General features: G+C 36.5%; 1 protein-coding gene across 1 annotated transcript in view; it reads left to right on the top strand.

The window, feature by feature from the left end:
• ELOVL4 (ELOVL fatty acid elongase 4) overlaps positions 1-22680 on the top strand; it is a 33732-nt gene extending 11052 nt beyond the window's left edge. The window contains exons 2-6 of the mRNA XM_025925866.2: positions 13270-13457; positions 14624-14704; positions 16057-16228; positions 17239-17366; positions 20617-22680. Of these exons, the coding sequence (XP_025781651.1) occupies positions 13270-13457; positions 14624-14704; positions 16057-16228; positions 17239-17366; positions 20617-20892 (845 nt within the window). The 3' untranslated portion in view covers positions 20893-22680. The remainder of the gene's footprint in view (positions 1-13269; positions 13458-14623; positions 14705-16056; positions 16229-17238; positions 17367-20616) is intronic.
• The last annotated feature ends 2167 nt before the right edge of the window (positions 22681-24847 follow it).

The raw sequence follows: 24847 nt of genomic DNA, 5'->3' as shown, positions 1-24847 counted from the left end.
TAGTGAAAAGAAATAAATTCAGGACCAACAGTAAATTACCCATTGGATATTCAGCATATAGAACTGTTAGCAAGAGAAGATTATGGTCGCAGTTCCCATTAAAACATACACACACTTCAATGGTATTTTCAGTGTTTTTGTTTGTTTTGTTTTGTTTTGTTTTGTTTTGCTAAAAGGAAATACCATTTCAGTTTCCTTAAATCCTTAAGATCATTAGTGGCACTAAGGGGGATGTTTGGACTTTGAACTTCCAGATTAGCACAGGGAGGAAGTTTTATGACTGCTTTTCTGAGAAGTCAAGCAAAATGTGAAAATGCAGCAAGAAGGAAACCACTTAGCTGCATTTTATCTTGGCTTCCAGGATGTGAGGCGTCATTCTTTCATATCAAATACATATATATGAAGACATATTCATAAGAGCCAGTTTGTAGGGAAAGGGAAACAATGCCTAAAGGTGGGGGGATTTTAGGCAATTAAGAGGTCTGGGGGAAAAATACACAACTGGCTTAAATAATTCAGGGGTTAAGAAATGCTGCCCCCTGCACAGTCAAAAATCCATGTATAACCTTTGATTCCCCAAAAACTTAACTTCTTATAGCCTACTATTGACCAGAAACCTCACCATAACACCATAACATAAATAGTTGATTAATGTACTTTGTGTTATATGTATTATATATTGTATTCTTAATTATAAAGAAAGTTAGAGAAAAGAAATGTTATTAAGATCATAAGGAAAATACATTTACAGTTCTGTACTGTATTTATTGAAAATAACTTACGAATTGAAGTGGACTCATGTGGTTTAAACCTATGATGTTCGAGGGTCAAATATATACATAAGTATATGTAAATATGTGTGTGTGTATATATATATACATATATGTGTGTATATGTATTTATATATATTTCAACCATGGATTTAGATGTCATCTGCACATAGTGAAACTTACTGCTATTTATTGAGCTTCTAGAATAAGACCCTTATGGACTTGTAAAATGCTGTAGTATGTGTTTTATACACCTTATTTAATGTTCATAGCATCCCTATAAGGTAGGTATTATTTAATCATTATATGATGAAGAAACAGTCTTAAAACTACACAGCTTGGGGTCACCTGGGTGGCTCAGCAGTTGAACATATGACTTTGACTCAAGTCATGATCTTGTGGTTTGTGAGTTTGAGCCCCACATCAGGCTCACTGATGTCAGTGCAGAGCCCACTTCGATCCTCTGTCCTCCTCTCCCGCTTGTGCTCTCTCTCTCTTTCTCAAAACTCAATTAACATTTTTTTGGAAAAGCTAAATTCTTAAAACAACACCAGCAAAACAGCTGGAAAGTAATGGAGCTGGGACCTAATCAAGCTGGGACCTTTCACCTTCCTACACGAGCGACTTTTTCCTAAGGCAGTATAAGCTTCCTATTCATCCAACAAATACTGTTTTACTGTCTACTAATAATAGCAAACATTTATCGGATGCTTACTAAGTTCCAGGCAGTATGTCTAATGCTTTATATGTATTATCACATTTAATCCTCATATTCCTTTGGGCTGTATTTATTGAAAAGAATAAATTATTATTATTCCCTTTTCCCAAGTGAGTGAACTGACTTTCCTTGGATCTTCTCCTCCTAGTACTAATCCTTTGAAGTTAAACCTCAAAGGAATCAGTCTTCCAGCTTGCAACACACAATGATTCACTCACCTCATCTGTGTTATTGTCTTTTCTCCTTTGCAGTGTCTGAATCCCCCCCTGTGCATCTGCTCTCTGTGGGAGATTTTATCATTTGTCTCACTTTCTACCTTTTCATGATCTCTGCTCAGGCAGACTTAGAACCAAATTTCTTCTTTCCTTTTTTCTCTATTTTTTAACTCCTTTATCCATGCTTTCAGGCTCTTTGGTGACTGTTCTACAGCTCAGTTACAGGAAACATTTTTGCCCTCCTGTTGTAACTACTTTCAGGCCATTTGCCCCCTCGTCCCCTCAGATGCTGTAGCTTACCCTTGCCTTGCTGGTGGAGACCTCCATTCCCTCCTGTCTGCCCATCACACGCCGACCTCTTCGTCGTTTTTTAGCCGAACCTCTGCCTGCACCACCTCTATATTCTGCAAGGTCTGCCCTTTCCTTACATTCATCCAGGCACTCTTCCTAATTCAAACCATCACCCTTTTTCCTGAGGATGTAAAGGGAGGCTAAAGCAGAAATTTTCCCTGCTCATCACTCTGACTCAATGGGAACGTACTACACTTTCCTTCATGCAGTGCCTTCAAAATCTGTGTTTTACTTCTAGAGTATATCTTGGATTGTTACCTGTCCATTGTATCCAGCTGTATAAAGACCCTTTCTCCTCTAGTTCTGCCTTCTTCATCTCACTGATACCCAAAACCTTACTTGGCTTGGAGAATATATTAAGCATCACATGTTAGACTAGAATCCAGAAAAGGCCTTATGCTGTTATTTGGTTTACCCCTATCATAGAGATAAAATCCTTCTCAAAGTCTTCTTGACAACAGTTACCTACATTTTTCATTAAAAATTTTCTTTTTAACAAATGTTTGAGGGCACTTGTATCCTAGGCATTGTTATATGGATACATCAAGGAATAAAGACTGTGGCCCTGGCCCTCATGACCTTTATAATTAATGGAGGAAGACATTGACTACCTCATTAAGAAAAAGTCTGCGGTTTCCCTCTGGGGTTCCTCTAGTGTGCGGTGTGACATTGACTATTATTTTTGTGTAGTCAGTAAAGGCAAATGGATTTTTAACAATATTACTTGTATATTAGTGGTTAGTATACAGATGTAAAAAATGGTATTGATTCGCAGCTGTTGGTTCTAACTTATTAAAGAAGGATGAATAGTTTTGGAAAATATATAGTACATACTTCTCAATGTCTTGAACATACTCCCAAAGCTACTCAGTATCTCTAGTTGGTTGTTAGGCGTGTGTTTTTGTTTATGGCAGGTTAAATAGATGTAGATGTTGTTAAAAGGAAAATAAAGTGATTCAGGTAGACTCTAGGAACAAATAAATAAACCAAGCTTTTATGACTGGATTTTAATATAAAATAGGCCCACGTTTATGAGTAAACTAGAGCAGTTCTTCTTAGATTTTAATGTGTAAATCACCTGCGAATCTTATTAAAATACACATTCTGGCTTAGTAGTCCTGGAATGAGGCCTGAAATGCTGTATTTCTTTAAAATTTTTTTAAACATGTATTTATTTTCAAGAGACACAGAGAGACAGAGTGCGAGTGGGGGAGGGGCAGAGAGAGAGGGAGACACAATCCGAAGCAGGCTCCAGGCTCTGAGCTGTCAGCACAGAGCCCGACACGGGGCTTGAACCCACCAACAGTGAGATCATGACCTGAGCTGAAGTCGGACACTTAACCTACTGAACCACTCAGGTGCCCCTGAAATGCTGCATTTCTATTAGCTCCCAGGAGATACTTTTCTGCTGGTGTACCACACTTGGAATAGCAAGGGAATGGAGGACTCTTAATTTCTTTGATAATCTGCTACTTTGTACTAATATTGAAAAAGAAGACTTACAAATGTTCCTAAGCGATTGCTTTAAAAATATGTTTAAGAAAAACAAACAATGGCATGGATTTTTATATAATATTTAGTTGTTTTTTTACCCCAGCAGGGACTTTGTATACCTTTTAGAACCATATTGATCAATAACTCTTGCTCATTTTAACTGAATCAAAAGGGCAGTTGAGAAATGTCTTGAATGTCTATTCTCACAATAGCAATAGCCATAATAATAATATTTATTTTGCAGACACTTTGCGGCCTTCATCCAGTCCACTAGTCTTCAGCCATTTGCTGGGTACATCCACTGTTAACAAGCCTTTATGGCTATAGAAATAACAATACTGCCCCTGCCCAGTCTGTGTGGGATGTGCTTAAACAGACTAAACAGACAGTTGCATGGTATAATAGAGGTAATCACAGTGTGCTTTAAAGGTTTCAAAAGAAATACATATTTAATACTTTTAAAATAAAAAACGAGTTAATGTTGGAGGGGCTTCTTACAGAGGGTTATCAATTTGAGCCTCAAAGCAACTCTGTGATTTGGGTAATTTTATTATTACCCCCATTTTACATAAGAGGAAAGTGTGCTCCAACAGTTTCAGGTGTTAAGTCATGGGGCTAGCACATAGATAGACCTGGGATCCAGGTGTTCTTAATTCAAGTCCTGTCCCTTGTCCCTGTACCACACTCCCTCTGTTCCATGTGTGTTCCTAAGTCATCACCGGACTAGAATTATTTCCTAGTCTTGTGCTCACTTTTGTTAATTCTAGAAATTTGTATGTCCTAAAAATTAAAAATTTTACTGCTTTTTAGTTTGGAAGATGATAACTAGCTTAGACTACTTGGGAAATAAAGTTCATTTTGATTGGTAGAAACCTGAATTCTAAGAAGCTTTAAGAAAAATCAATTACAAGAATTAATTACAATTGTTTGTGTATAAGTAGAGGTTTATAAAGGACTTGGATTACTTCAAAACTATTGGATTATGAATATTTTGTTACTTATGAAAATTAAATCCATATTATTTATTTACATTTTGTTTTTGTTCTTTCATTTTTAATATTTTTAACATTTATTCATTTTTGAGAGGCAAAGAGAGACAAAGTACGAGCGGGGGCGGGGCAGAGAGAGAGGGAGACACAGAATCCGAAGCAGGCTCCAGGCTCTGAGCTATAAGTACAGATCCTGATGCGGGGCTCCAGCCCATGAACTGTGAGATCATGACCTGAGCCGAAGTCAAAGGCTTAGCCAACTGAGCCACCCACGCACCTCTGGTTTACACTTTATTAAAAAAGAGGTTTTGTTCTTTTAAGTAGCCTCTAAATAATTCAAAATGCAAAGTTAGACTTGTTATGTATTTGTTCTCCTGAATAAATTATAGAATGTGCTGTCTTCTCAGTATATAAGTTATAAAAATGTTCTGTTTTCTCAGTTTAAACTCTTACACAATTTATTATTGATGGTATTTTCCCTTTCATTTGGTTAAGCTCTTCTCTTGGAAAAGAGGATTTAGTGGTTTAATTATTATCAATAATAATGACAGTGCCAACACTTATTGAACTCTTATTCTGTGTCAGGCACCATACATATAGCAATATCTTATTCCTGCCAACAACGCTGTTATCATCCATAAAGCCAGAGAGACTTAAGTGACTTGCTCAACGTATTTACCTAGTAAATTAGAGAGCTAGGATTCCAGTGTTGGTAGGCTGACTTGAGAGTCAATATTTGCAATCTAGAGAACTTTAGAGCAGGAAGAAAAGGCATAGAAGACATCGCAGGACTTGACTTTAAAAAAAAAAACCTTTTTTTTTAAATGTTTATTTTTGAGAGAGAGACAGAGTGCAGGTGTGGGAGGGGCAGAAAGAGAGGATGACACAGAATCCAACGCAGGCTCCAGGCTCTGAGCTGTCGGCACAGAGTCCGACGCGGGACTCAAACTCACAAACTGTGAGATCATGACCTGAACTGAAGTCAGAAACTTAACTGACTGAGCCACCCAGGTACCTCGGGACTTGACTTTTAATGGGAGGGACTCAGCTTATTCCTGAAATAAGACACACCTGTGTGAAGATGTGGCATGGATAGGGAATAGGATACAGCAGAAGGAACAACAGTTGTGGTATTCATGTGTGCTGCAGCTTTTACATTTAATCATCACACATCAACCTGTGAAGTAGTTACTATTTCCTGATTGAAAAGAAAAGAACAGTTGATTCTCCATCTGTAAGTGTCTGTTGCTTACCCCATCCTTTTGGAAACATCTTACTCTCCTTTCCTTTTTCTCCGGTTGCTTCACTTCCATTTCTCCCACTCTTCCCTTAAGTGTTCCTCAGGCTTCATTCCTTGTTCATTTTATTCTCTCATTCCACATGCTCTTTCCCTTGTGACCTCAAACTCGATGTGAGTGAGTCACATCGCCAGTGACTCTTCCATGTGTCTGTAACCCTGGTAGTTCTCTGCAGCCACAAGGCCTACTGGATACGTCCACCCAGGTACTTCAGACACACACAAGTACTTCAGACACAGGATGTTTAAAAAGTCACCTGGTCATTTCCTTCCAGATTCATTTCTCTTCCTTTATGCTCTGTCCTGGATCTCCTTCCAGATCTGTTCCTCTCCTTTTATGCTCTGGCCAGGATCATGGTTTCACCACTTCTGCCACCAGCCATGCCAGAAATCTGGGAGTACTTTTGAATTTTCTTTCACCCTTAGCTCTTACATCTGCATCAGTCACCACGTCTGTAGAGATTACTTTCATGTCTGCCTATGTTCATCACCAGTGCAGCCCTCTTAATTCAGGTTTCCGTCATTTCTTGCATTATAGTGGTGTCCAAGTCTGACTGCCCACCAGAATCACCAGAGGAACATTGAGATCACAGTCCTGGCCCTATCCATGGATATTTTGATTCAGTAGATCTAGGGTGGGGCCCAACAATCTATACTTTTAACAAGCAGATGGTTCTTATGTGGGTGGCCTGGCAACAGAGATGTTTGAGAACCACTGATCCAACTGGTTTCCTTGCCTCTTGATGTATCCTCTTCCCCTTCAGTCCATCTCCCACTGCTTCTGCCATTATTTTTTATAAGCTAAACGTGATCCCCTATTTTTAACCAATTAAGCATCTCTCCATTATCTACCAGACAGATTCTAGCCTCTTCAGCATAGCTTGTAAGACTCTCCTAGGTCTGATCTGACCCATAAGTCTCCAGTCATTTCCTGCCATCTTCCTGTGTAAATATCCTCTATCTCAGGCCTGCTTAGTTTTCAGAATAAATGTGTTATTTCTTGATTTGGGGCTTTTTATACATATGTTTCTGTCTGTAAGAAGGCCTTCGTTCTCTCTGTTTGGCAAATTCCTCTTCCTTCCTTCAAGAAACAATTCAGATGTCTATCCCTGCAGTCCATCTTGTCCCCTGTCCTACCACTGTTCTTAACTGTCTTCTCTTATATTGTGCTCATTGTCCTGCAAAGCAATAGATTTTTTATGTCTGTCTCCTTTTCTAGTAAATGAGTTTTGACAGGTCAGGAACCAGACTACCTTCCCCAAATCACTTAGTTCAGAAGGGGTGGAGAGTCTCACTTCAAAGTCTATTCTATGTATCCATCATGCTGTGTGATTTTAAGATACAGATCAGGTTAAGAATAAAAACCTGTTGGTGTAGCATGTTTGAAGGAAGCTCCACTTCAGATAGACCATTTTACCTCCCATTTGTAAAGGTATAATCTACACATAATAAAACTAACTTTTTATTTAGCAGTGTGTGAGTTTTGACACATACAGTTGTATAACTATTACATGACCTTTTAATACAAATAAAATTTTATGATTACTGACTGAACGAATGTTTGTAAATAAATCATTCTCACTTGGTATGAGCTTTATGAAACAATCAAAATGTTCTAAATGGAAACTATTTCTTGAGGAAAAAAATTAACTCTTAAGGGTCTGAAAGAGTTAAGATAATGTATCTTAGTAATTCTTATTGTTAAAATAGTCTCTTGCTCCTGAACTTGATGTGCTACAATGCTTAGCTCTAGGTTCGCTTAAATTTAATTTAAAACTAGGATAAGGAACTCATTGCCAAAGAAGACAGCTCTTTCTTCTTACAAAAAGAAAGACCAAGTTCTTAGAAATTTTCTGAATTTAGGTGTAATTCAGCTTCCTAAAACTTCTTTTCGTTGGTTCTAATTCTATGGAATTAGAGAATAAATCTGAGCTCTCTTTAGGTCTTTTAGTGTTTGATGAGTCCTCTTTCTTTTCTCCAGGCTGGACATCCTTAGTTTTTTCCCACCTTTCTTTCTGTTATGGCTTCCAAAGCATTCATGATCCTAGACCAGGTGTGTTAGATGTAGCACCTAAAAAAGTATGAAACTTAGTGTGACTATCTCTTGTCCTTCTTTCTACTAAGGGAACTTTTGTAGGTCTCTCTTATTTTCTTTCCCTTAAAGAAACATGATTGATAGTCACAATTCTATCTTAACATACCATTTGTACCCAAAATTTGGTATTGGTATCAAATTGATGGAAATCATCTCTCTTAAAATTAATGGACGTGAAAACTGAGTGGTATTCGAATACCTGCTAGGCTACATGAGGCTCTTGACTTCTCTGAATTTCATTTTTAATATAAAGAGATCATATCTAAATCTAAAATTGTACAGCCCTCCTTTAGGTAAAGGTTTACATGTAACACAAATGGCTTAAAATTGTTGATAAGCTCAAAATAAGAGCAAAATCACTAAGACATGGAGGCATAAACATGTTAATAAACTTAGATATAAAATATAAAAATAAGACAATTTGACAAGTCAACTAGAGTCAGTTTATATTTGTGCCATATTGATCCCCTCCCCCCAAACTGTACAAATAGAGAATTTCTAAGAATGTTATATAAAACCCATTTGAATCTTGGGTATTCCTTGATGACAGTTTGACTTCAGTGGTGGCAGGAGGAATAGGATTTCAGTTGAATTGTTTTCTCCCTTGTTTTTTTCCTAATAAATTCATGGTGTGAATTCCTGTCCACAACTGTGTAGAATTAGGATATTGACAGCATATTGGAAACATGTCATCATTTACTCTAATGTGTGTAATCTACACTTAGATTCAGTGTAACTCAAATGAATAGAAGATTTAATTTACCCTTAAAATATGCTGTTTATAACAAATAAACAAAACTCAGAAAAAGGGATCAGATTTGTCCTTACCAAGGGAAGGGGGAAGGGGGTGTTAGAAGAAGGTGGTCAAAAGGCACAAACTTCCAGTTATAAAATAAATAAGCACTAAGGGTGTAATGTACAACATGATGACTGTAGCAAACACTGCTGTATGATACACATGGAAGTTGTTATGAGAGTAAATCCTAGGAGTTTTCATCACAAGGAAACCATTTTTTCCCTTTATTGTTTTCTTTCTGTTTTATCTATGAAAAGATAGATGTTAGCTGAACCTATTGTGGTAATCATTTAACAATATATGTAAATCAGACCATCATGCTGTATGCCTTATACTTACATAGTGAAGTATGTCAATTATGTCTCAATAGAACTGGAAAAAACAAAGAATCTAAGCAGATGTACACATCTTTCTTAGAAGAGAGGCAACATGTAAAAATGTTATTGAAACATTTGAGTTAATGACAGGCTGGATAATTCATTATTTTAAGATTATATAAAATAAATAAAAGCTTTAGTATTCATGATCTTCTTTTACTGTTCTAACTCTACATCTTTTTTCTTTCTTTTCTTTTCGTTTCTTTCTTTTTTTTTTTTTTCTTGCTCAAGACTTGTGTGGGGGACCTGTTAGTAATCGTGAATTTTCATATTATTATATGACACTATTGTGACTCACTTCATCCTTTTTAGTGGAAAAGGGAACAAGTAAAAGAAGTATTGGATATACGCATCTTGTCAGAAGTACTAAAGGAAATATTTATGCAAATAAATTTAGAAAGACACAAGTAACTGCAGAGACATGGAGAGATATGCAAATATCACCATAGGATGGGGGTTGTGATGCTGTGTTCAGATTGCTGACAGTTACTACAACTTCCATAATGCTTATTGCAGGTGGAATTCTTGAGGGCTTTCTGACCCTGGTGAACTGGTGGGCTATTTTGAGAAAGATACGGTGTGAACTATGGACTTTTATAGTCTGAAGATGGTTTTGTTAAGTGGTTGCTAAATGAACACATGACTTGCGATGTTGGATATAGAAATGGGAGGCATTGTCTTTTTTCCCTGGAGAAAGCAATGAAGTAAAGACACTGAGGCAGAGAGAGAGAGCACACATTTACCCCTAAATACTGGGTTGAAGTGCTGACTTGGGTTCAAGTTATATGTCCCATAGAGGAGGATCTGGGAGGAGCTGTAGAAAGGGTTGCTGAGCACTGAAGAAACCTGGAATATCAGTATATGTACTGTTGGATTTCATTTGAAGGTATCAAGAATAAAGGACTAAAATGGAAAAACAAATCAACCACTCATAATTTATGTATCAAATAAGTGTGGTTTAGGCACCCTCATGAGCATTGCAGTACACGAATGAAAGACACAGCCCCTGCCTTCAGGGACATTGCATTTTATTTTATTTTTTTTTTTCAACGTTTTTATTTATTTTTGGGACAGAGAGAGACAGAGCATGAATGGGGGAGGGGCAGAGAGAGAGGGAGACACAGAATCAGAAACAGGCTCCAGGCTCCGAGCCATCAGCCCAGAGCCTGACGCGGGGCTCGAACTCACGGACCGCGAGATCGTGACCTGGCTGAAGTCGGACGCTTAACCGACTGCGCCACCCAGGCGCCCCTGACCTTGCATTTTAAAAGAAGGTATAGGACAGTGTGATGAGTGCCGCAGTGGAATAGAAATGTCGGGTACTCTGGCATGCAAAATGTGTTCCCTGACCAGTGAAAATTGCCCATTTTTTGGACCCAGTTTTCCTCACCTTAAGTTTCATTCTTCTTCCTAATTATCATTTTTTAAAAGTAACAACTTTCAGAAATTAAAATAAAAAAACCCTAAGAGATTGTGTAGCTTCTTGCTACTCAGAGGATGGGCCATGGAATATTGACATAGCATCCATTGGAGCTTCCTAGAAAATGCAGAATCTTCCTAATAAGTGGACTATATCCAAGACCTACTGAGTCAGAACCTGCATTTAAGCTATGCTTTCCCTCCCCGTGATTGTTTTTCTCATTAAAGTTGGGGAAATACTAATCTAGTTCCCTTTCTCTCCAATAGGTTTTATAGATGAACAGGATGAAGACAGATGGTGCCCTTAAATGGTAGCAGAGCTGATATTAAAACTCAGCCCATCTGTTTACTGATAGAGTCTCAAATGCCTTTTCTAGTATCTCTGTTTTTTCTTACCTACTCCCCTCCACCTTTTTACTCTTATGTTGGCCTCTGTTGTTTCATATTGTCAGATCTCCAGCTTCTTACTTGTGTCCCTTCCTCTCGGTGTCTTTCTTAGTTCTCTCTCTAAACTTCTCTGTTGAATAAGAGAATGATACAGGCTACCCACACTATATATCAAAAAGAATGAACATTTTTATTCATTCTTGATTTGGGGAAAATTTTTGGACCTTTTTCTCTAATTGCTTTCTACTTGTTCAGAACTTAACTTTGAGATCAGCAGGAATTCGGTGTGTGATAACAGTGTGATATAATCTGTGATGTTAGAAATAAGAATCTCCTTTCAGATGAATTTATCTTCTTTTCTTTGCTATGTGGATTATCTCATAACAGACACCTTTTGCTCTTTGTTTCAAACACTTGGAAAAACAATGTCTGCCCTCTAGTTTCTAGAAACGAATAGGACACCACAAGCTACTAGGATTTAGGGATTTGTATTAAGTTTTTTTCCTATAGGAAATAAATATCTAAGTGGATAAATATGCCATGTTTTAAGGGGAGACTTTGGCATAGAAAGATATGGTCATAGCAGGATAATATGACAATATTAAAGAAAAGCAGACAATCAGTGATAAGACCATTGTGGCACGATGCCTTCAACAAAAGTCAGCCACTCATCTTTTAAGCCACCCTCTTCATAAGAGGACTGTTTTCTCCTGTCTTGTGTTTTAGTTTATTTTTAACGCTGGAATATGTTTTGATTTGAGTGGCAGAACCATAATTTCCATTAGTAGATAGTAAGCCTCTCCTGTAAACTCTGAAATAAAATCAGTTTTTGTTTTTTCTTGTTTTCATATGTGTTTTTCTTTCAAGTCACTAGCCCATCTTTCTAACAACTCTTATTTCGTAGAAACCATAGTTATTATGTCACTTCCTGACTTGGGAGACTATGTTATTAAACATTGTTCTACTTCCATTTCCTTCCTTTTATCTTATTTTCTATCAATAGTGTATAGAAACAGACTAATTTTAAGTAAGTTATTTTGAAACCTAATTATCTAATCCAGAACTCTTCTGCATATATAGTCTCCGTAAAACTGACATTTTAATGGTGGGATATTGTAATGAGTAATTAAGTTAAATTTATTCAGGCTAGATTTTAGGAATGGATTGAAAGACAGGATTTTTTTGTTGTTGCTATTTTAAAAGTACATCCTATTCTTCAGCATGGAACAAGGAAATGTTTTGCATTACCAAGCATAAACTAGACATTAGATTCACAACCTGTAAAATACTGGTTAGCCTTTAGAAATATAAATTTCACTATCTTTTTATAATTTATTAGAATATTAATCTTTGTTAGCCCTGTATTTCATAATCATGCTTCTCTTAGAAATGTTACTTGTGGCAGAGCTCTATTGTAAAATTGATTCAAGGTTGCATATCTGAATATTAAGGACAATTGACTCATTTTAAATGAAATACTTGCACATATGTGAAGTAAATGCTTATAGCTTTAGAGAAGAGCTCATAAGTTGGTTATATTCAATGTCTTGAATATAATGGAAATGTCTTGGATATGGTGATTTCCATTTAAATAAATTAGAGAACTGTAGTCCCCCCTAATTTAATCACACAAATATAACTATACTCTTGTCTTAGTGTCCAAAAATATGCCAGGCAATTGCTTGCATTGCTCCACCTCTTCAGTTTGCTATTTTTTCCTGCTTTGCTTTAGGTAGGGAGGGAGCAGCTTCCAAACTGCTCTGATAAATCTCATATGTTTGATATGAATGACAAGTTTCTCCTTAAAATATTTATTTTCTGGGACGCCTGGGTGGCTCAGTCTGTTAGGCGTCTGACTTTAGCTCAGGTCATGATTCCACGATTCGTGAGTTTGAGCCCCGCATCGTTGCTTTGTGCTGACAGCTCAGAGCCTGGAGCCTGCTTCAGAGTCTGTGTCTCCCTCTTTCTCTGTTCTTCCTCCACTCGCACTCTGTCTCTCAAAAATAATAAATAAACGTTTAAAAAATTTCTTTTCTGTCTATGAAGTCTTTCATTAACTTTTCACCCCCAGCTTGTTCTGTGTTTTTAGCAAGGTTGATTTCTTGTCTTTGTTCTCTAGGTTCTCTATAAAACTTAATGTGTGCCATAGGAGTGAAACATAATTTTCAAAAGCTACTCACAGGAATTGGTCTCATTTCTTTGGTTTTAATGCCATGTATTTTTGTTGTGACTCAGAGAAAAATGACTTGCATTTGGTCAAATTAGGAAAAAAGCTAAGTTGCAATATTATAATTCCTGAGAAATTCATTTCAAAAGAATGTATTGTTTAATGAATTTAATATCACTTTGTTCTTTCTGTAGATAAACGTGTGGAGAACTGGCCTCTGATGCAGTCTCCATGGCCTACACTTTGTATAAGTACTTTTTATCTTTTGTTCGTGTGGCTGGGTCCAAAATGGATGAAGGACCGAGAACCTTTCCAGATGCGCTTAGTACTCATTATCTATAATTTTGGGATGGTTTTGCTTAACCTTTTTATCTTCAGAGAGGTAGGTTTACTAAAGTCACCTTGTAATTCCCCAGGGTTATTGGAAATTAAGAAATTAGAATGTGTAAAACCATCATGTAATATTGTACCCCAAGATAACCGTTAGCTACTCTAAAAGGTAAATTTTGTATTATTGACATTTTTCATGTTTGGATAAGAAAAATATGAAATATACAGAAAGTATGGAACAGTTGTTTTAAAATGGAATTTTGAAGCAGACACACTAGATTCCAAGATAACCCTTATTAACTGTTCTGACACTAAAAGTTATTTAACTTTTCTGAGACTCGTTTTCTCCATCTGTAAAATGGGAATAATACCTGCCTTCTAGGTCAGAAATAAGTGAAATAATTTTTGATAGTGTTGGCACATATTAAATAGTCAGTAAATAGTTGCTGTTGTTTATTTATAATTCTTACTCAGCAGTTTCAGATTTGGTAACAGATTAAAATATGCAGGTGTAAAATACTGATTTCAAGTGAAATCCTATTACATTATGTCATTATATTTTGCGTTGCAACTAAAATGAGTTAACTGTTACACACTGTTAATCATCATGTGCTTTTCTGGTCACCAGCAAATGCTCCCTGACATCCTGGAAAGAAATCCTAAAGGCTAGATTGGCACAGGCATTTTTTAAGTTGTAAGAGTGGAAGGATTTTGTTTCCAAAGAGACTCCTTATTAAAAGTCTGTATGAACCCAGAGAATGGGAGTGGTGAGGCTAGGAAAATAAACAGTACTCTCTTTTAAAGAAATCTTTGACAACTTAGCCTATAGAATCTCAACTTCATAACAATTTTTATTTAACTTAGTTAGATACTTTGACCTCATTTGTTAGATAAAAACCACTCTGGAGCAAGAAATCAGTGTCACGCTTAGATCTGAGTCATAGTTAATCAAAAATTCTCTTAATATTATAAAGTAGATAGATTTGAAGCCTCAGTCAATGAGTTACTGGTGATTTTTAATTTAGATTTCAATTTGAGAGTAACTTGACACACAGCAAATTTTAGAAATTCTAATACATTAAATGTTTAATGCATTTGAATTTTTTAGACAATATTGCTTTTTAAAATAATTTGAAAGGTTGCATATTGTATTTAGAGTTTTTAAAATTCTGTATCTACTAAAACTTTACTTTAAATATTATTCCCCTTTTTTTCCAGTTATTCATGGGATCATATAATGCAGGATATAGCTATATTTGCCAGAGTGTGGATTATTCTGATAATGTTCATGAAGTTAGGGTAAGTACATTAAAAATACCATTCGTCAGTAGAAGTGGGTTTAATTTTATAATCTCCACTCTGAAAATGTACTTTTGTAGAGTGGCAAAAGTGGATAGGATTGTGGTGTGTCAGTAAAGCTGTGCGTTTCTTTAAAAGCATATAACTGAAAATATTTTCATGGCCATCATGTCCCATTTGGCTGTGGGAGAGTGCATTTGTTCTGGATTACCAGAATGCAGTACTTAGAAAATTCCATGTTTAGTGTAAAGATGACATTTTGGAGTTTTGTTGGTTCCAGTGAAGAATAGAAACTTATAAAGAGAGTCTAATTCATTTGTTAAGAGCCTGAGGGAAAACAAATGTTTTATAAACTATGTAATGTTTAGTAAATTAAGCATAGCACAATCTGTATAGGCATAAACTCAGTTTTTATTATATTTGCAGAAAAATAAAGCATTGATAATATAATGTTCCCATATTTTACTATCCAGTCACCTTTGACACACAAAAGATTTATAAACAGTTCAGTTATGTACTGTCTTCTTTGTTGTTGGTACATAGGATACATATCAGAGAAAATACTTAATATAAAAAAAGTTGAGTCTAGGTTACTATTATAGTAGGGTTCTTGCAAAATATTTTAAAACATTTACAGAGGTCACCTCTCACTGGATCCTTGGATCCTTAATCTCAGCATGTAACATAATCTTTCTGCACCATCTGGTGTCTTAATTAGAGCCCAGGAAAAGAAAAGACTTATTCATGTAAGTAGGATTATATTTATGACCTAGGAAATATTTGTTACTTTTGTTCATTTGTTTGTTTCAACTCACTACTTTAAAGATTTTACTGCCTAATACTAAATGCTATGATTAGGTATTTACTTTGTTGCACATGTTAAAGTGCCAGACAGACAATAACAGAGACAGGAGCTACCCAAACATACTTGCGAGAATATCTGAAGTTTAATATAGGCTAAGCATGAACATCTGAAATAACCTTTACAAAGTAACTATCTCTGTTTCTCTACCATATTGAAAGACAGTAGTGTGAAGGTGTTTACGTTCAGCAGTTTGGTACTTCAGGTCATCTCCCTATGTAGCAGACTAGAAATTTTCCCTGAACTGTTGCCACTGTGTAGATATAGCCTTGGACCCTTTCTTTCTCATCTCCCCCCGCCCACCTCTCCCCCCCCTTACGGAGAGATGCCTAGGTTTCACACCTACTTAGGCAAAAATGATTCTATGCCTCATACATTTTGTGCAATGAAGATTGTTTAGGACTAAGAATGAATAGAAAGCCATATAATACAGTGTCACTCTGGTGTTTATAACATGCTCTTCCCCCCCCCCCCCTTTTTTTTTGTACAGATAGCTGCTGCTCTGTGGTGGTACTTTGTATCTAAAGGGGTTGAGTATTTGGACACCGTATTTTTTATCCTGAGGAAGAAAAACAACCAAGTCTCTTTCCTTCATGTATATCATCACTGTACAATGTTTACACTGTGGTGGATTGGAATTAAGTGGGTCGCCGGGGGACAAGGTGAGCATTTTCAGGAACATATCTGCATATATTAAGTTATATAAATGTGTTGTGTGGAAAAGTAATTATAAGCTGGAAATTTGACTTGGTCTTTAACTTACTTTCATGGTTAATTATTTCTGTGTTAATTTCATTTTAAAGAAATTTGAACAAAGTGAAGCTTTAGCTTTTTATCTGTCGCTACTTAAATTCCTAAAGATTTGTCTCAGAGATAAGCATAAACTAATCTTAAATGTGGCAAATGATATTTTGATAAGCAATTGTAGTTGTTCTGATTCAAAGGGTACTAAGCTGTAACTCCTGAGTTTGAAGGTTCCGTCTCCAGTCCAAGCCCAGAGCCCATTCCTGCTCTAAAACAGGCCTTAAATGAACCTGTTGGATCTTACTCAAAGGAAATCATATATAGCCTTGTTAAAGAGGATCTGGATTCACAGTTTGTCCAAGATCTGTCTTCAGCTTTTCAGATGTAGATTGAAGATGATTTACATCACTGAGCTGGAAACAGACTATTGCTGTGTTGGAGACCCAGGGTACAGGTTATTACAGTAGTACAGTTCACCTTCTATTTTCATTTAAAACTGTTAGGAAAGTAAGAAGTACGATTTTTTCGTAGATATATTTATGGGCACGTCTAAAGGCAATAATGAGGCTTTAAAAATCTACTTATACAATTACATGTACCATGACTTTTTTCCCCAAGCATGAAAAATAATATAGGTAGTAGTTCTATGTTAGGGCATACTGAAGCCACTGGGGTGCTCCATTTGGAACCTTGCCACTTTGAAAATCCTTTGCATTTGAAGAACACTCATTTTTTTAATATGCTAAAAGCCTGAGTCTAAACTTTAAAAATACCTAGCATGATTTGAAGAGAAATGTTTTCCGTTTTTTATTCCTAATCTGTACCCAAGATTAAATGTTAAAAAATAATGTGGATTCATTTGTTTTATGTTCAGATGGTTTATTGCCTACTAAAGTTTTCTGTATCTTGTGATTCTGTTTTTCTGAAGCATTTTTTGGAGCACAGCTGAATTCCTTCATCCATGTGATTATGTACTCATACTATGGGTTAACTGCATTTGGCCCATGGATTCAGAAATATCTTTGGTGGAAAAGATACTTGACCATGTTGCAGCTGGTGAGTGAAATGCTTCTAAAGTTTCTTGTGGTGAAACACTGAAAATGTTTGAATTTACTAATTTTAAATGCAGTTTTTTTTAATGTTTATTTATTTTAGAGAGAGACAGAGTGCGAATGGGGGAGGGGCAGAGAGAGGTTAGACACAGAATCCGAAGCAGGCTTCAAGCTCTGAGCTGTCAGCACAGAGTCCAACACGGGGCTTGAACTCATGAACTGCGAGATCATGACCTGAGCTGAAGTTGAACCTTAAATGACTGAGCCACCCAGGCACCCCTGAATTTACTAATTTTAAAGGGCTAAGTTATCCTCGACAACTTTCTGTTACAAAGTCGACTTTCTCTGTGCTCTAGATGTGGGAGTTGAGGCTGCTTAGCTCTGAGCTTCTTGTTCATAGACCTAGTTGTCACTGCCACTAACTTTTAAGATACTCTTAAAAGGCTAAACACAACTCTGGTCTCTCTAAGAGAAATGTTCGAAGTACACCATAAAGTACATAAACTCATATAGGACCAGAAAAATAGTGTAACTTCTTTCTCAGGTGATTTTTTTCTAATTTAAAATGTTACTATTACCTCTCTTCATCCTGCCCTTGCTTGAATTTTGTTTTCTGTTCCATTTTTCAGTCCTTGTTAACAGAGCCCATACGTTTAGAGAATGAAAGTTGAGGAGAAGGTACAGAACCAAGGAAGGGGTGGGGTAAAGGAAAGGAATAAGGACAAGAGAACTCCTCTTAATTCCCTAACACATAGTCCTTAGAGAGCAAAGCTAGGTTTTTTCAAATGCTAGCCTTTAGAGGCAACAATTTTCAGCACATATGCCTAGTGGGACTTCTTGCAGCATCTGAATATATCAGTGAAACATTCAGAGAGAGGCACTAGCCCAGTAATCAAACTGGAAATCCAACACCAACCTGATAGCTATTCTTCAAGCCTTGGAATTTATTATAATTTGCTGTAATCATAGCATGTACACAATTTATCAGTGGAATCACATTTGGAAATATTATTCATCTCTGCTTTAAGTTGCTAAACAGTTGGCTGGCCGAACAGGAAACACAACTTTTGGGGAATGCTGGGTGTGAAAGATTCATTTGTAACTAAAATGCTGCAGGAGGCTTCCTCCAGTTTATGTTTAAGCTGTTTATATAGTTTGTGTAATTCATTTTTCTCAGTCATCAGTAAATGGTCACAAGAAAATGAAGAGATGACAGAAGTCGTCTGAACTTTGTATCTATTTTGTTGGAGTCTTCACCACAGTCTCCTTGAGTGATGCCACACTTGATCACACCTATATACATACATACTCTTTTGTGACATAGGTTCTAAGAACCAGTGTGAAATCAAAACTTCTGAAAATCTAGATTTTGTCCTAGAGAATTTAAAGTTCTTTAGTCTGATATAAATTTAGGGCTTACATGGAATAAATTATTTTAGTAATATTTATATAATAATTAACTTAGATAGTGCTGTGCTTAAAAGAGAAACCACAATTGCCCATTCCAAATAGGATGTTACTTTTGTGAAGAGCACAGTATTTTCAAGCCAGAAGTTCTCATAACAGTCAATCATATCAGTTAATCTTATAAAAAGCTAACCCTTGTTAACACTATGGAATTCATAATTCTTCTACTGAGAGTCATTCATTTATTGATATATTGGAATTTAAACTGATTTGCCTTATCTGAATTAAAAAGCTTCTTAATTTTTGGCTTTTCTTTTATTTTTATTCATTTATTTTATTTTAAAAATTTCTTTTTTTTTTAACATTTATTTTTGAGAGACAGAGACAGAACATGAGCAGGGGAGGGGGACAGAGGGAGAGGGTGACACAGAATCCAAAGCAGCCTCCAGGCTCTGAGCAGTTTGTCAGCACAGAGTCCAACACGGGGCTCAAACTCACGAGCTGCAAGACCACGATCTGAGCCGAAGTTGGACGCTTAACCAACTGAGCCACCCAGGCGCCCCTGGCTTTTCTTCTTTTAAAAACTTTCAAAGTTGGGGGTGCCTGGGTGGCTCAGTCGGTTGAGTGTCTGACTTCAGCTCAGGTCATGATCTCGTGGTTTGTGATGTTCGAGCCTCACATCGGGCTCTGTGCTAATAGCTCAGAGCATGGAGCCTGCTTTGGATTCTGTGTTTCCCTCTCTATCTGCCCCTCCTCCACTCACACTCTGTCTCTCTCTCTCTCTCACTGTCTATCAAAAATAAACATTAAAAAAAATTTAAAAACTTTTAAAGTTGAAAGTGATTCTCTCTTTTTGCACTTATTCTCAAATATCTACTAAATTTTACTAAAAATCTTGGTTTGTAAAGGATAGTGTTAATTCAAATGCAGTTTTACCTGTGTGCTATTTTGTAAGAAATAAAAAACCCTTTTGGTAGTTTCAATTTTAAAAGGATTTGTACGAGCTTACAGTTTTGTGGAAAGAAATTAGTTAAAATGTGAGAGGAAAACAAATATCAAAAAGGGCATACGGTACCATTTACTTTATTCTGTTAGGCCATTGATATTCCCTCTCATTGATAACATTATTCAGCATTATCCAACAAATACTCATTGAATCCAGACCCTGTGCCAAGGACTCAGGAATCCTCAGGGAGCAGCACATAGCCTTACCCTCTGGAGTTATATACTAGTGGAAAGATGGAAAACCAAGAAGTTAAGAATTCCAGATAGGTTTAATTGTTTTAAAGAAAAAAGTGCACACAAAACAAAAACCCTGATGAATGGGATAGAGAGGGCCAGCTGGATGGAGGTACTTTGTACCAGCAGGAAAAACAACAAAAAAAGTCAGGAAAAGAAAAAGAAAAAAAAACAAAAAGGCAGGAAGCCCTTCCTGAGGGAAGGAGAGGGAGCTGGAGTTGGGTGTGGGAGCCCGAGAGCTATTAAACTTTGAACAGTGTGGCAAGATTAGACCCTATCTTAGCCAGGCAGAGGATTCTGGTGTTGTTAAAAGTTATTTACTATTGGGGCGCTGGGTGGCTTGGTCGGTTAAGCGTCCGACTTCGGCTCAGGTCATGATCTCGCAGTTCGTGAGTTCGAGCCCCGCGTCGGGCTCTGTGCTGACAGCTCAGAGCCTGGAGCCCGTTTCAGATTCTGTGTCTCCCTCTCTCTCTGCCCCTCCCCTGTTCATGCTCTGTCTCTCTCTGTCTCAAAAAGAAATAAACGTTAAAAAAAAAAATTAAAAAAAAAAAGTTATTTACTATTTGCAGTAAATGTATCCTGCATCGTGGTTTTGTTTTGTTTTTCAGGTTCAGTTCCACGTGACCATCGGGCACACAGCGCTCTCTCTGTACACTGATTGCCCCTTCCCCAAATGGATGCACTGGGCTCTCATTGCCTACGCAATCAGCTTCATATTTCTCTTTCTTAACTTCTATGTTCGGACATACAAAGAGCCTAAGAAAGCAAAAGCTGGAAAAACAGCTGTGAATGGTATTTCAGCAAATGGTGTGAGCAAATCAGAGAAACAACTAGTAATAGAAAATGGAAAAAAGCAGAAAAATGGAAAAGCAAAAGGAGAGTAAATTGAACTGGGCCTTAACTGTTGTTGACAGTGAGGAAGCTCCCATTTCATATAAAATTTCAGGGAAAAAGAAGCAAATGAGGGTTTGGGGTGGGGAGAAAAAGACAAATGTGCTCTATGTATTAGTAACCTTTAGATAGAGTAAAGTGTTAAATACAATATCCGGATGTTTTATTTATGAAGTTTTATTTTAAACATTTTTTTTATTAGCCTTGATGTTGTCCAGACCAAAGCAATCATTATGTGACTTGGGAGGCTCTCCCTCTGTTCACATCTGTTGTCTAATGCATGAGATTGTTCATGTATCTTATATACAGTCATTCTTCAGTCTGATGATCACAGAAACACAGTATGAATTTTTTGGCTAAATTATTATCGCCTACTGATGAAAATCAGTTATCTAACATTTTCTGGTCCAAAGCTGGAACTGTAGATACTTTAAAATTTGCACATTTGGATTCATTTGCTGACTGGAATGGTCGAATCTCTCCACCTCTAGTCTGAATATACCCTTTTGGTTGTAATTAAATTAAAAAAACCTGATGATCTCTGTAGACTCTTAGAGGCTTGATGATGATGGTGTTGGTGAAAATAAGAAAGAATTACAGTAAAAGCCTGTCTAGCGACCCAAAGGTCACCATGACTTGCGGCACAAATCACTGTGGGAAACAATTTTTGTGATGAAAAGGCAGCCTTTTAATACTCTTGTTACTATCAGAAATACATTATGAAAATTAAGATTATTGTCTGATTGGAACATGAAACAACTCATGTCTTTATTAGTAACATCACAAAAGAGTTACACTTATGTGCTGTTAGAAGAGAGTATGTTGATTTTTATCAGGCTTTCCTTGTTTTGATTTGTGGCTGTTACCGATTTTTCATATGTGGAAATATACCTACCTCTTATGTTGGAAAGAACATTTAAAATTAAATAAATTTTAATTAAAAAATCAAGGAGTCCTCTAATGTAAATTTTAATAACTTTCGAATCCGCTAGTATTTTTTTTGCGTTTTTTACAAATAGCATACACCCAATTTTTCGTGAAACGATCCTTCTCTTTCAATGTGTTTAATTTTGGAGTGATATTTTCCTTGTGACAAAGTTGCAAGATCTTATTTATTAACTAGATATGAAGTATATACCCATCTTGGGGCAATATTCTTGACTCCTTGGTGCTAAAGATCATTAAATTTAGTGTGTGATTGTTATAAGGTGTTAATTGTTGACACAAAATGAATAAAAGTAAGAGTAGTCAGAACCAGAAAATTAAATTTGCTGTTGACAAATAAAGTGTTTTATGTAATATAAATGAGCAACTGGAAATAGACTAGGAAAGAGACTTGTACATTGTCTTATTGCATAGGTTGAATTGGTAGGGGATGTTGACCAGGGATCATTATTGAAAGAGAAAATGTGACAAAAGAAAAAAAAAAGCATGAATATTTTAACTATCTCAACATGTCAAAACTGCATGGTGCAGGATGTATGCTGTTTGTGCAGACAAACTATTTCAGAATATTTTGTAAACTATAACATATTTATTGTGCATTAAAGTTACCCACTTTTTCCCCCAAAGGCATGCAGTCATGAGAAATACAGAATATTTGCAAAACTTATAACAGTTTGGCCTGAGAGGATTCAACACCTTTGTCTTTGCTGCTTGGTGTGGAATGACTGGAGACTTGTAAATCTTTGTGAACATTCTGTACTGCTTCCCCAGACCTATTCATTCCCCGCTACCTGATTTCAGCACAATAAATATACTACTGCTGTGGGAAAAAATGATTTTTTTCTGTTAATCAGTTTATTACGTAAATTATCTGCTAAATATTTATTTGATTCAGTTGTTAGTATTCTGAATTCTCTTCCACTGCCAATTACTAATGTAGAAAAGAAGTGAAATTGGAACTTGGGTGCCTAAAACTTCTGGTGAAAAGCTTCTTTTTTTATGGTGGCATTTTTTACTGTAAAAATTAGTTGCCTTTGGAAGAGCTTTTGGATCCAGACATAAACCATACCATTTTCTTCTAAATGATCCTTCCATTTGTTGCTTCAAATGTTAGCTTAACACTTTTTCATGCTGTGGGGTTTTTTGGTTCCAAAAATAAAGTGGAGGAGCTCTTGTGTTCTTACATTAGATCATTCAGCTCTTTCTACACTTTATAAGATTCCTTATCTAGGATGACTTTAAGATGTGATGTGCAGCCGTTCTGGTAGCTTTCCTAATTTCTCAGTCATCACACTGAGTTGCATGCCTCATACCTAAAATCAGAGGAGGAGGATTGCATCCTCTTCTGAGTAAAACTTTGTCACTAACGAAAGAAATGTTTTCTTACGCAAAAAACAGAAGTTTTTAATGTTTGCAGTGGCTAGCAATACCTTAGGCATGTGACAGTGCATTTTCCTAGTATAATCAGTGACTGCATCTCTTCTTTTTTCTCTTTTCTGTGATACTCTTGACTCTGTTTTTCTGATGGACACTGACTGATGACTAGTTTCAGTTGTAGCACCATTAATTTAGTCATTCTCTGTTTCTCCCCACACGCTTCCTAGGTATTCAAAAATATTTTCATAATGGATTTTTACATTCACATCTTAGAACATGGAATGTAGTGTTTGTAGTTTATTAGGAACATTTTAACTCACAGATTTATTCCATGTATGCAATTCATATGTGAAATGAAAGAGAACATAGAGGTGGAAGTGATTTTTGCTGCCCGGTCCATCTGATAATACAACAATCCAGGCATTACATATTGACAGTTGGGACCCGACTTTTGAATCTCACCTTGATGAGAATGTGACAGCATGCCGAACTGTCCCGCTCTCTCAGCTCTTGCCTTGTTGTAGCCTGAAGTTCGGCCAGCTGAATTCCTGGCACTGTCCTTATCGAGAAAAAGATGGCTACAGACTGTGTAGGAGGGCAAGTGCTTACTACAGACCTGCGTGACAGACTGGGATCCTGCTGGATGGTGGCTAAGGCTGCAGAGCTGAGGTGCTGAGCTACTCCCCCAGGAACATAACACCCGCCTAATAGATGGTTCACCTGCCCCTCAGCATGCAAGCAGTTTTGGCAAATCACCTTGGAAAGCAAGTTCTTAATAGTGTATTTTAGAACCCATGCTTAAGCTTTGGTATTTTAGGCTGATGCTATCTGAACCAGAAAAATAGTTATGAAAAGGCAGAGAAGTGTAAGCAAATTCATTGTTTTAAAACACTACAGATCATGTAAGTATTAGAAGTTAGTTTTCCTAATTCTCTCTGGAATTTCCTAATTTCCCTCCTAAATTATAGAGGGAAGGCACACCTGTTAAGTTTAAAAATAGGAGGCTATAACACAACTATGTTCCTGAAGGGGATTCAAAGGGATATGTTAAAAATTATAATTGACATATAGAACTATTACCAGATGAAGACTAAGATTCTAAGATTCTAGAATATATCACTAAAAGAGTATGTGAGTTATGAAGAAGGTGGTCAACAGCTGTCTTTAGATGGCGATTCGTTAATAGGAGTTTTAGGTTTGTAAAGGATGATATGAGATACAACTTGGTATTCTTTTGCACTTATAACTCTAGGTTTTCCTTTGAGAAAATAAGCTTTTTTCTACCTGTTAAAAAAAAAAAAAAGGCCTAGAACTTAGGTCTTTTCTCTTTGTCTTTTTCATTTTACCACATGAAAGCATGTTTACATGTCCACACGTGAACAAATTTCCTTCATGCTTTTATTCCTTCAAGATCCATCTGGTCTTAAATAGAAATCCAACAGAAGCTTTTTCTCTTTTTCTCCTTCTCACAGGTGAGGTTCTCCAAAGGATTGTGTCCTTAAAGTAGTATCTCCTTTGAGAATAAATACATGCTGAAACACATCACTTGATAACTATCTACCTAATTATAATAATCTCATGCAGCTATCAGAAGGTCACATTGTAATCAAACATCTACACAGGACA

This window comes from Puma concolor, chromosome B2, assembly GCF_028749965.1.
Source record: "Puma concolor isolate L17-30 chromosome B2, mPumCon1.1.hap2, whole genome shotgun sequence".
In the NCBI taxonomy this organism is placed as follows: Eukaryota; Metazoa; Chordata; class Mammalia; order Carnivora; family Felidae; genus Puma; species Puma concolor.
Note: the sequence above shows the minus strand (reverse complement) of the source record. Positions and strands in the feature narration are given on the sequence as shown.